This window comes from Brachypodium distachyon, chromosome 1, assembly GCF_000005505.3.
Source record: "Brachypodium distachyon strain Bd21 chromosome 1, Brachypodium_distachyon_v3.0, whole genome shotgun sequence".
NCBI lineage: Eukaryota > Viridiplantae > Streptophyta > Magnoliopsida > Poales > Poaceae > Brachypodium > Brachypodium distachyon.
The window spans coordinates 49,727,262-49,739,458 of NC_016131.3; the positions used below are offsets into that span (position 1 = coordinate 49,727,262).

Below are 12,197 nucleotides of genomic sequence, written 5' to 3' on the forward strand. Positions count from 1 at the left end.
CAAGTGTTCGTTAACGGTGGGTCTCGTCTCCACAGCAATTTGACAATTTCTCTGAACAGAGTTCAAATTATAGGAATTTAAAACTGCTTCCTCGAATCTATAATGACTGTTGTTTTTTTAGTACGTACAAAGTTGTACTAAATCATCGGCAATCATTATGGATCCGAGTAAGTAATGTACTAAGGGCATGTATCAGGTATTCTCTTTTTTTTCTAGGGAAGGACAGCTTCATTCATTAAAACACAACAGAAATCTCTTCATACCAAGACTCGTTTACTCTTGCCAAACCGCAAAGTCCTGAAAAAAGGACTTTAGGTGCATTACTTCCTCGTAGACGTGCCAAATTCTTCCTCGACGGTCACCATTCGATTTGATCACGTTCACAACAACAGCATTATCTGATTCCAAAATCACCGGGGCTTGCGAGACGTTGCCCAAGAGCCGAAGGCCAACAACGCAGGCTTTCGCTTCCGCTTCTTCGGTGTTTCGACTCTCCTGCATAGAAACAGCACACGAAAGGATAGTCTCGTATCTGTGGTTACGAGAAACGGTTCCAACAAAAGAAATATCGGTGTTGCTGTCAAAGACGGCATCCACATTCAGCTTTATCCAATTCACCTCGGGTGCCTGCCAGGACTACAACAAGGAATTTTGCATGGAGGGTGTCGAGTGGCAGCGAGGGGCCTGCACACCTGCATTAATGCAAGGGCCTTTACCTTTGTCATCTTGCTTGCAAGTATCCTCAGCGGCCATTGCAAACAGAACTTCATGATTATGTGCCTTGTTCCTCGCGCCTCGGAGCCTTCCTACGACGGACGCTCACCGATGTCGTCATGTGAAGGCTTCAACAAGCATCATCTTGAACATTTTGACTCTCCCACATATAGCTTTCTTCGCCTATTTCTTTATGCAAGATCATCTAGATAGTGATAAGTTAAAATGAGCAAGTCATCAAGCATGTGTAAGGAGGAGGTGAATATGAAGTGAGTTTTAGTCTCTTTCTGGCTACATAAATGGCATTGGGTATTCATAGTCCAATCTCATTTGATCGGATTGTCTTTGGTCGAAATGATATCCGACCTTAAACATGAGCAACGGGAAATCCTGATCTTCTAGGGCACTTTCAATCCTCACATGTGTTTGTAGTGCACAATTGATGCAATTACAAGTTGTAGATAAACATTTTTGTAGTAGCTGTATGTCACAATATTTATTGATATTTAAGTGCATATACAGACATATATGAACCAGTAACTCATGTTTGAAGTGGTGTTATGTCATGTTATTATATTCTAGACAAAATATGTATTGTTATAAAGCCCTGTCTTGTTAAGTCCCTACCAAAATGCAAAAAGGTGCAAAGTTTGAACAAACACATGGTAGCGTACCTTATTTCATTTGTGTTCTCAATTTGTTGCTAGGGTTTATCAAGTACGCAGCCTCTTTCATCAAGGTGTGACAGCATCATCTTCGAACACGAAAATCAAAGCACGATCCGACGGCTCACGCCCATGGTAGCCATCCTTTAAAAATCCCCAACTCCCATAAACCCTAGAACCAGCAGCCGTCCTCCCAAACCACAAGAAAAACCCCTCTCCGGCTGCTCTCTCCCTCCCGCGTTCTCCCCATGGCGTCCCTTCCCAACGGCGCCGCCGCCGCCGCCGCCTCCTCGGCCGCCGGGGGCGCGCCCCCCGTGGACAAGGAGGTGGACTTCGCCAACTACTTCTGCACCTACGCCTACCTCTACCACCAGAAGGAGATGCTCTGCGACCGCGTCCGCATGGACGCCTACCACTCCGCCGTCTTCCGCAACCCTCACCACTTCCGCGGCAAGGTTCGGAAAATTTTCCCCCTCTCCGTCCTCACAAACCGCTAGGAGTTCGATTGGTCGCTGCAATTTTGGGCTGGCTGATTTTTGGTGGATCTGTCAGGTGGTTCTTGATGTGGGCACCGGGAGCGGCATCCTTGCCATCTGGAGCGCTCAGGCCGGCGCCAGGAAGGTGTACGCCGTCGAGGCGACCAACGTGGCGGAGCACGCCCGCGAGCTCGTGCGCGCCAACGGCGTCGCTGACATCGTCGAGGTCATACAGGGGACCATGGAGGACATTGTGCTACCGGAGAAAGGCGAGTCTCCATTTCTTGATTTCTTCTTACTGCTATAGTTCGTTCCCGAGTCGATGGTAAACATCTTTTAGACGGGAGAAAGGCGTGTCCCCATTTCTTGATTTCTTCTTGTACCATAGTTCGTTCCTGAGCCGATGGTTAACACCTTTTTAGTATTGGTGAGACCAGCGGTGAATAGCGACAAGCCTAAGTCCTTCTCATCTTAAAAGGGGAAAATGTTCAAGTTTATCAGAACACTGAGTTTTTGGTGTATTGAGTATTGATTAGTTTGTTATGTCTATTGTTTTTGGAACTGCAGTGGATGTCATCATATCAGAGTGGATGGGCTACTATCTCTTGAGAGAGTCGATGTTCGATTCCGTCATTTGTGCACGCGACCGTTGGTTGAATCCAGGTGGTGTGATGTAAGTAAAGTGACGGATGTTTCTACACATCTGAATACGCGAACATAGAGTGTCATAGTTTTTGAATTTTGGATTCACTCCTTTCCAGGACTTCTCTCAAACTGAACTAGGATGGCTAGTATTGTCTTTATTAAAGATTATGTAAAACAAGTTAAATTAACAAACATGATCATAAATTGATTTGTTTCTGAAATATGGCAATACCCTTTTGCTAATGTTTGCACAATGATCTGAAATAGTTTGCACACTCAACACAGTCACACCTAATGCAAGATCAACCTTTTGCAGGTACCCTAGTCATGCTCGAATGTGGTTAGCACCGATAAGAAGTGGTTTGGGTGACAAAAAGATGGAAGATTTTGAAATTGCTATGAATGACTGGAATCTATTTGTCGAGGACACTGATGCTTATTATGGAGTCAACATGAATGCTTTGACGAAGGCATACCGTGCAGAACATGAAAAGTTCTATCTCAAGGTATTTGTGTTTGTTTAAAAGCCAGTATGTTTTAGTCATTCTTGTAGATTGCACATGTTCGGTGCGAAAAATGCAACACAAACAGCAATCTTCCCATTGTATCTGTTAGTAATGTGTAGCTACTAAGAATTTCTTCAACATAAAGGTCAAGGTTCTAAAATTATGTTTTGTTGAGAGCTTGTGCACTTCTTTGTTTCTGATAACTGCGGTCTTGGGATGGCAACCTTAGGACTCTTTGGAGCTTATAAATGACTTAAACCTATTTAAAGTGATGCATCTCGATGAATCTAAGATACTATTTTGTAAATGGTTATGATTAACATGCACTTAAAAATTGCCTTGCATTGTATTTTCTTGCAATTCTGCTGATGAGACATCCTTATATCCATAATCTGCAATTCTGCATAACATGTTAGACTTATTATTATAGTTATTTGTTACTTTCTGTGGCATACCTTAGGAGTCTGTCCTAACTTTCTGCATCTATTGGAATTAAAGATGCACTATATGATAGTCTTGTATATCGAGTCTGATACTTTGTTTTCTGGATGCACTATGTGATCAATGGGTTATCATCTTTCAAGGACTCTTTCCTAGTTCTCAGAATTCTATAGTGAATTGCAATTATTTCTGCTTTATGTGTTTCATGTCACAAGCTTTATTTACATACTGTTATTACTCTTCTGCAGTCTTCAATATGGAACAATCTTCATCCAAATCAACTTATAGGGCAACCTGCTGTCATTAAGGAAATCGATTGCTTGACAGCAACTGTTGATGAGATTCGAGAAGTTAGAGCACAAGTTATGTTGCCAATCAGCCAGGAGAGAACAAGATTAGCAGCATTGGCTGGCTGGTTTGATGTTCATTTTAGAGTATGTCAAGCTGAGTTATTACACAATTCACCTCATATCAGCATTACATTTTATTCAACAGGAGACATTCATATTTTCTCTCTTGACACTTTTTAGGGTAGTAATCAAAATCCTGCAGTTCAGGAAGTTGAGTTAAGTACAGCTCCAGATGAGAATGGTGGGACACACTGGGGCCAGCAGGTAGGTTTTCTAGAGTATATATCAACTCTTACTTTTTGTTGCAGAATCCAGAATTTTATACCAGCTATATAGCCTGTAATATCTACCACGTAGATGCTAAATCCTTTTATTCTTCAACTTTGAGTTCTTCAACATAAAAGATTCAACATGTAAAGCTGCAGCATCTTTTGTGAATTGATTATAAGTAGGGCTGCTGAGCATACCTTTTCTTGAAAATTTGAGACTTCCAAGTAACAGAAAATGTATTTAATGACACTGTATTACATATGAATGTTTTTTATTTGAAACAGTATATTCCCTTTGATTGTATGATTATGGATATGCATATCATCCATTTATTGCCTGGCACAATTTAACAGTCGTTTGTTTTTTCCACAGGTATTCTTGCTGACTCCATCTCTGAGAGTAAATGAAGGGGACAATGTTAAAGTTTCTTTCTCGATGGTTCGCTCAAAAGAGAATCATCGGCTTATGGATATGGATTTCACCTATGAATTACATGAGTCATCTGGCAAGAAGCTACCAGCAGTCACCACCAAGATTTACTTAGAGTAGAGCAAGGTCTGGCTTGCAGAACTGTGATACTTTTCTTGAATTTGACTTCATTCAATTGTTTATATGCAAAGTGCACAAGCTATCATGGGTATAGACACCATCCTGATATTTGTCTATGAAGCCTTCTGTATTGCTTTATGGTACGACACTGGGATTCAACCTAATCTAATCCACCTTTTCTTTAACAGATGGCTGATTAGATCTGACTCAGTTGATGAGATGTCGGGGGTACCGTATTACCATGTGTCACTATATTGCTGTGTCTAAAACCTTGCTCGTAATTGGAGAAACAGCAGTTGGTGGTTTGTTTGTTTGCCATGGTATGGCCTAATGGCCACCTTGTGTAACCTATTGAGGATCTGTAAACATTGAGAGACCATGAGGCATGATGAAGTGCTAGAGATTTTGTTGTATCAGTACTTTATCATTTTGTTGAAGGGCCAGAGATCACAAGTTTGGTTTCCATGCTTGTGGCTTGACTTGAGTGTACCTGGTGTGTGTTTGTGGTCACCAAATTTAAAAAGGAAATAGAACTTATTAATAAATTTTAGCTGCTGGGTAGTTCTAGTTTCAGTTTAACTAAGAATTACTTTGGTTTGAATTTTGATAGGGTGGAGAGCTTTGAAATACCATGAAAGAGCATCAGTCCATTGTTTTGACGCTTCATTCATATCAAATTTTGTCAGTTGTGTTCCGTTAAAAAATGATTCAGTTCAGCATACAACAAACTCACTCTAGGCCGACTCTAGTATTTCTTGTTTCATCAAACGAATGTCATAATTATTTTTGTGAAGAGTTGCTATGTTTTGTAAATTTCAACCAGTGTTATCTTAGTTCACCAAGCATTTGCGATTCTTTGTTTTTTAAAGGGAAATATTTGCGGTTCTCAGAGAAACGTCATGTCTTATTTATCTGGAGTTTTGGAAACTCAATTGTTTCAGAAACGCATCGTCTGATTTCAAATTCAAATCCAGCAGTAGCTAGCCACAGTGAAAACGATAAGGTTCTGGGCGCCGCCATAGCCCATAGCACAGGCAGCCCACAGGAGCCTCTTCTTCCCCTCGCCGCGCATCCCGAGCTCAGAGCTCGTCTCCTCCCCGGCGGGACCTCCTCCTCCTCCTCCCACGCGCCGCCGCCCTCATGCTCCTCCCGACGCGCGGCCTCCCGGCCGCTCCTTCCCTCTCCCCCGCTTCGCCGCCGCCCTCCCTCCCCGCGCTCCGGCGCCGCCGCCCTAACCCGTCCCGGAGATCCTCCAAGGTGGTCTCCTACTACGCCCTCACCACTCCGCCGTACAAACCTGTAAGCACGCGCGAGTGACCATCTCTCGTCTGATTCGTGTGCTAACTGCTATATGCTGCTGCAATTTCTGAACATCAGCTTGTTCCTCGTTGCTGTGCGTGTGCAGGAGGCTCTGGAGCCTTACATGAGCAAGAGGACGGTGGAGCTGCACTGGGGCAAGCACCAGCAGGACTACGTGGATGGGTTGAACAAGCAGCTCGCCACCAGCCCCTTCTACGGGTACACTCTGGAGGAACTCGTCAAAGAGGCCTACAACAACGGCAACCCCTTGCCGGAGTACAACAATGCCGCACAGGTGATTTTTTACGCTTTACTTGCTTGGTTGATCTCCATTACTTGGGTGATTTTTTCTGTGCACGCTGCCATTTCATTTCACCCTGATTGATTAGCTGTTGTGGATAGCTGAAACAAGGGTACTCTGCAGCATGCAGCAGAGTGCTTGTTGAAATTCTGACTCTATCTTGTGATGTGTAGGTCTGGAACCATCACTTCTTCTGGGAATCAATGCAGCCAGATGGCGGTGGCTCGCCTGAGGGAGGTGTGCTGCGGCAGATTGAGAAGGATTTCGGCTCGTTTTTTAATTTCAGGGAAGAGTTTGTTCGCTCCGCGTTATCGCTTTTGGGGTCTGGTTGGGTTTGGCTTGTCTGTAAGTCTCCCTTTACGCTTCATTTGAATTACATATACTACTGATTAATTCAAGGAGCTTCTGAACATAGCTTCAAATATCTGATTCATACTTCATATCCGATTAATGTTTTTCTTATTGCAGTGAAGAGAAACGAGAAAAAACTTGCTGTAGTTCGTACGCGAAATGCCATCAGCCCACTTGCTGCTGGAGATATTGTATGTTTACTCAACCTTTTCTTGCCTGCGTGTGTGTGCTCTGTTCAAATATTAGGGACATTTCCAGTTTGAATATTTAGATGACGTTTCATGTCTTCCTCTCTTTCAGCCAATCATCAGCCTAGACTTGTGGGAGGTAAGGAAATTGAATCTCTGTTTAGAACTTTAGACTCTGCCGTGTGCCAAGTACTGACAGTTCTCCTTTTTTATTCAGCATGCTTACTACTTGGATTACAAGGTACTCTCCGGATCTCCAACTTTTCTGCTTATTACCTATGTTTAAAATTTAAAAAGTTTGTATTAATCTATCAAAAATCGTCGCTGGTGCTTTTTAATTATACAGGATGACAGGAGAGCGTACGTGTCAAACTTCATGGACCATCTTGTCTCTTGGAACAGTGTCACCCTACGCATGATGCGTGCTGAGGCTTTTGTGAACCTTGGTGAACCAAATATTCCTGAGTTCTAAGATGATATGGATGTCACTTGAGATGCCTACGCATATTTCATCATCATGAGGTAATAAATTTTGCAGCATTATACCTGGCATCCATGCAGCTTAATCAAGTAATAGCATACAATTTCCTGTGTGTGGGATGGTATGTAAATAATCAAACCATGGCATTCAGTTTTCTAGTAGTATATTGTTTTCTAACTAGGTGATCGTAGGTAGTACTTTATATTGGGTATTTTATATTGCTATTAGGGGCATGGAAGAAAAAATCATGTATCCCCCCATGTTTCATTCATTTATCAGAGACGCCAAGGAAAATTATGAGCCAGATTTTATTGGAGGAGGTGAAGAGCTGCTAAGGCAGCATGGTTTGCAACCGCGTACCATGCACGATGAACAACGAGTCTGCTTTAAGATAAACAGCCGGGATTTAATCGTTGTCGTCGACTGTTTCTATAAGGAAGTGATCCCCCAGTTTCAAATTATGTGATAAAGCAGATATGGACGCTTTGAAGCATGTATACTAGAGTATGGGCCATCGGTCTAAATTCTGCTTGAAGCCGCACAACTTTCTTTAGAGTATTGCGCTTCAAAAATGGTTCCCATAGAGATTCTGGAATAGTCTCTAGTTTCCACGCCTAGTCATAGTTCATCATTCTGTTGTAACAGAACTCAGCCACTATGCAAGTATGCAACCAGGCATGTCTGCATGAATATTTTGACTTTCTCAAAATCCTTTGGGTGCACTGCAGTTTGTTCCTATGTTATATCGAAATACTATCAAGGGCATCGTTTGGACCACTGGAAATGCGCAGCAGTCTGTTCTTTTTCTGCCGGGCATGAGGGGATTTTCGGCAGGATATGCCTTCAGAATCAAATGCTATGCTCAGCAATCAATGGTTAGCATGTTTTATAGAGGAATAGTTGCGAAGTGGTATAGGCATATTACATTTCTGTTTTCCCCTTCTTTTGGGCATATTGAATGGTTCCTGTGCAGCCATAGAGGAATTTTGAACTTCCCAAATCTGTTATTTTTTAATGGAAATATCTCATATGTTGTCATCGACGGTAATACTACTGTTTCTGTCTCATCTTTAATAAAAGCATGTGTAGAAAAAAAGTTGTATCGTGAAAGTGTTGCAGAAAGGAAACTCATATTCCGGTCTTGTGAACCATTCGCCTCTATCAGTGCAACGAGATGCAAAACTTTTCGTGCAATTATACGGTGCTTGTAGTCCTTGTTGGTTGGTCCCACCGTTCCAAAATATCAGGCATATAACTTTTGACTGTCTGAAGTTTAACCAAGCTTACAACAAAAATATCAGCATACGCTGTATCGAATAATGATACTATGAAAATATATTTCAGTATGTCCCATTTCAGGAAGTGCTTCTGTGCTTTTCCTTTTTTTCTTCACGGATCTCAAAGCAACATGCTTACTCCACGCCCGCCGCTCCAGGGCCTAGGAGAGAATATCCGGTGGCCTAGATCCAAGCCCATGTCCCATGCCAGTTGCCACGAGTCCATATCCAGTTTCCGCCTGCACGTTCGCCTCAACTCGATGGACACACGTTTCTCCAACTGCACAACTGCCCCTGGTTGTGATTATGAGAAGGTTAGTCGTATGGCCTTGATGAACAGGCCGACACAGAACCTTCATCTTCTCTGCTTCCGGCGACAGGTCCACCCACACCTCTGACGGCGGGAAGCGGGCAAGCGGCTCGTCTGACGTGCTCTGTCATGGGCTCATGGCTTCTAAAATCCACCACTCCTTGTCAATCCAACGATCGTTATGAGCAAGGCTGCGAAATAATCCTGGCTAGCTAGTACCACTCAATCTGTTGCTATGCTGCTGGAAGATAGCTGACAACCATTGATAACACCAGCCAAAGTTGTATTTCTAAACTTGCATCACTTTGTCCCACCATCTAATTGAATCCTGACTACACCATTGACGCCGGCGGAGGGTGATTGATGCGAGAAATAACACGAGTCAGTCCCCAGATCATATCCATGTCCGTGGAGATTGTTTGCAGTATTTTTGTCCTGATGAAAATGGTTTCCTCGTGCACTGTACAACTCCATTACTCCTCGTCGCCGGCGTTGATCTTCGTGAAGTTTCATACCGTCGTCGTCTCCCTCAACAAAAACATCACAGAGAAGGCGAGAGAGACCAAATCAGGTGAATCGTTTGACAGCCGAGCACCTCGTGATCGTTGGACTGAGAAGGGGCGATGGATTTTGGAAGCTACGAGGTCGTCGTGTCCATGACGGCGAACTAGGATCAGGATGGTGAAATTATGAACACTTCTTATTAAATAGTTTCCTGTGGAAAGGGTGCTTACCGTGACATTACCACCAAAGGGACTCTTCACAATTGCCATTGCAGCTCCAAATTTATCTGGTATTAAAAAGCATGGAACAAAGGTAAGATTAACAACATTCTGAATGAATTAATGAGATAGTCAACTATACTGAACCACAACAAAACTAACGAAGTTTCCCACACAAAGTCACAAATCAATTCTGCTCAGGTGACAGATATAGAAAACCAAGTATAAGTGGGACTACATGCACAACAAAATAATTTAGAGCAACCCAGCATGCACTAAACAGCACCGAATATTTCAATCCAAAAGTTTGACATTTACTTGAATGCTCAATGATGCAACAGCTAACATGTCAGAGCAATACTAAATTCCCAGCAAAAACAACAGGGGCAAAAACATAAACCAAGATAGTGACCCGCTTAAATCGGATTCAAATGCTAAAGACCCTCAAGTCTTCTTATCTTAGCCTTATTTAGACTTGCACACGTTCAAGGGCAATGCAAACTGTTGCTCATGGGAGAAAGCTAATGTCGAACTCTTGAAAATTTACTCAGGCTGTAAAAATTGGGGTCTATCCAGGCTAGACACTGCTGCACCCCCCACTAGTGAAGTAAACACAGTACATTTTCACAAATTCAATAAAGCAGCATGGCTGCTGATCTGAACCTCATGCTGACTAACAGTCCAACATATGACAAACAAGTGAATTCCTGGCAAAACACGAGCGGAGGGAGTTACCCAAGACAGACAAGATTTGCTTGCAGACATCAAGGAAGGGTTTGGCGACTTGACATGCTTCATCACCCCGCTGTCCGACTTGACATGCTTCATCACCCCGCTGTCCGACTTGACATGCTTCATCCCTTCCAAACAGGGAGTGAACTGCCATCTCTCTACCTGCAAAAATCAATAAATGCATCAGCACAACTAATCCAACAATAATCTTACTTATTGGCATAGGATTAGGCATCCTGAAATTAACGAGCTCTATCCCATCAACTGAACAGAATTCCAGATACTATGGATGAGATCAAACCTCCACAAATCGCATATGCTCCAAAGTAAACAAACGCGAAAAACATTGCTGATCTAATCTTGCGTGCTTAGACCCGAAACTCACAGCAGGGGTACAGAACACAAACTTGAGAAAGGTGATCACTAAGGCCCTGTTTGGTACTAGAGTTTTTGTAGGGTTTTTGAGTTTTAGACACTAGTGATTTGGGTGAAAACATTTGTTTCACCCAGAACACTTGTTTTTGTTAAAAACACTAGGTTTGTGGAAAACACTTGTGTGATTAAAACACCAGTTGCATTTGGCACAAAGGGATTCATTGAGGCCTTGTTAAAAACAGATTTTAATTAAATGAGTGATTTCATGAGACAATCTTATGGTGCCTAACGCCTATCAGATTCATTGATCGGTGATGATAGGTGTTAGATCAGATCATTGATGCCTTATTCTGTGTGGAACGAGGCATACAATCTTGTGGTGCCGCAACAAATTTAGAGCTACCAACATGAATAGGCGTCATATGGAGTCATGGGCTAGTGAATCGAGATCTACAATGACAAATTATCAAAATAATAGACAGACAAGTCTCGGATGCATGCAGAGGAAACAAAACACAGCCCAGACGGGTAAACCGAAGCAGATTTCGAGGAATTCGCTATATAAATCCACCAGACTGTCTTTGGATGCAAGAACAGCAACAAGGGTAATCATAAACTGGATCGTAATATGCAGAAACAGGTAAACTATCGCCAAGAAAGCAACCGGGGCCTCATCAGAAAGGGCTAGGAGGAACTCACTGGCGACAAAGCCAGCCCACGGCCGGCCGGAGAAGTCGGAGAAACCCTTATCGACGCGAGGGACAGCAGAAGCGGGCAGCGGGCCAGCGGAGGTCGCGGGCGTCGAGGGCGGGCGGAGACGGCGCGGAGGCGGGCGATGGCGGCGGGGGCGGGCGACGAGGGTTGCCGTCAGACGCGTCTCCTTTCCACCCGAAAACGACCCAAAAACGATTTCCCGTGACTCGATAATCTGAACAATAAAATGCACTGTATGCTCGAATTGTTAGATAAACAACAGTGAGAAACTTGTTGCACGTATGCATTATCATTTTTTTAGGGCTGCATTGTCCTTTTTCTTTAGGGCTGCATTGTCATTTTTTGATAGCCATGTATGCATCGTAGATGCTAAAGAGGATGGATAGGAGGTGGAAATTCTTGATTAAGAGAGCTGTAACATTTCTCATTTTCACATTGGTGGCTTTTGTTATTCGGGATAGAATCAGAAAAAGGAGATCCCGGGTTACGTATGGTCCTATTTGAGAAAGAGACCAATAAAGAATCAATTATCTGAACAATAAAATTTTCAAGTTTGATGTTAGATGCAGAAATATGTTCAGAGTTGAAAGAGCACCCTTTTTTCGATTGTGAAATTTTGAGGGAACATTTTCTGTTGAGGGAAGTGGCGCTGGATCCCCTCGTCGGCACAGTACGCCGTGAACTCGCCACCGTTGTCCATGTGCAGCACCCGAAGCTTGCGGATGCACTCCTTCTCCGTAGCAGCTTGATGACGCTTGATGGCGTCCGCAGCTGCCGCCTTGGTGTCGAGCAGGACCGCCCACATGTAGCGAGACACGTCGTCGATGAGGA

General features: G+C 43.3%; 3 protein-coding genes across 8 annotated transcripts; 2 read left to right on the forward strand and 1 right to left on the reverse strand.

Moving 5' to 3' along the window:
- Positions 1 to 6: 6 nt before the first annotated feature.
- LOC112269718 lies at positions 7 to 11,711 on the reverse strand. Of its 5 annotated transcripts, none has more exons than XM_024456636.1 (4): positions 11,352 to 11,711; positions 10,281 to 10,439; positions 9,558 to 9,613; positions 7 to 495 (listed from the first exon to the last, which is right to left on the reverse strand). In XM_024456636.1, the coding sequence occupies exons 2-4, from the start codon at positions 10,429 to 10,431 to the stop codon at positions 274 to 276; spliced, it is 429 nt and encodes a 142-aa protein (XP_024312404.1). In that variant the 5' UTR covers positions 10,432 to 10,439; positions 11,352 to 11,711; the 3' UTR covers positions 7 to 273. The 5 variants fall into 5 exon arrangements, 1 of the variants encoding a protein (XP_024312404.1); XR_002961628.1 differs by lacking the exon at positions 7 to 495 and adding an exon at positions 504 to 919 and having other exon boundaries at positions 11,352 to 11,680; XR_002961627.1 differs by lacking the exon at positions 7 to 495 and adding an exon at positions 8,350 to 8,807 and having other exon boundaries at positions 11,352 to 11,672.
- LOC100826165 (protein arginine N-methyltransferase PRMT10) lies at positions 1,550 to 5,161 on the forward strand. The gene is made up of 8 exons (XM_003557156.4): positions 1,550 to 1,834; positions 1,932 to 2,124; positions 2,423 to 2,528; positions 2,817 to 3,006; positions 3,696 to 3,881; positions 3,978 to 4,061; positions 4,440 to 4,622; positions 4,805 to 5,161. The coding sequence occupies exons 1-7, from the start codon at positions 1,628 to 1,630 to the stop codon at positions 4,614 to 4,616; spliced, it is 1,143 nt and encodes a 380-aa protein (XP_003557204.1). The 5' UTR covers positions 1,550 to 1,627; the 3' UTR covers positions 4,617 to 4,622; positions 4,805 to 5,161.
- Positions 5,600 to 8,014, forward strand: LOC100826475 (superoxide dismutase [Fe] 2, chloroplastic). Of its 2 annotated transcripts, none has more exons than XM_024456635.1 (8): positions 5,600 to 5,915; positions 6,022 to 6,210; positions 6,390 to 6,561; positions 6,685 to 6,758; positions 6,868 to 6,894; positions 6,973 to 6,996; positions 7,102 to 7,277; positions 7,465 to 8,014. In XM_024456635.1, exons 1-7 carry the CDS (start codon positions 5,757 to 5,759, stop codon positions 7,225 to 7,227), a joined length of 771 nt encoding a protein of 256 aa, XP_024312403.1. In that variant the 5' UTR covers positions 5,600 to 5,756; the 3' UTR covers positions 7,228 to 7,277; positions 7,465 to 8,014. The 2 variants fall into 2 exon arrangements, with proteins under 2 accessions (XP_024312403.1, XP_003557205.1); XM_003557157.4 differs by having other exon boundaries at positions 5,603 to 5,915; positions 7,516 to 8,014.
- Positions 11,712 to 12,197: the final 486 nt, after the last annotated feature.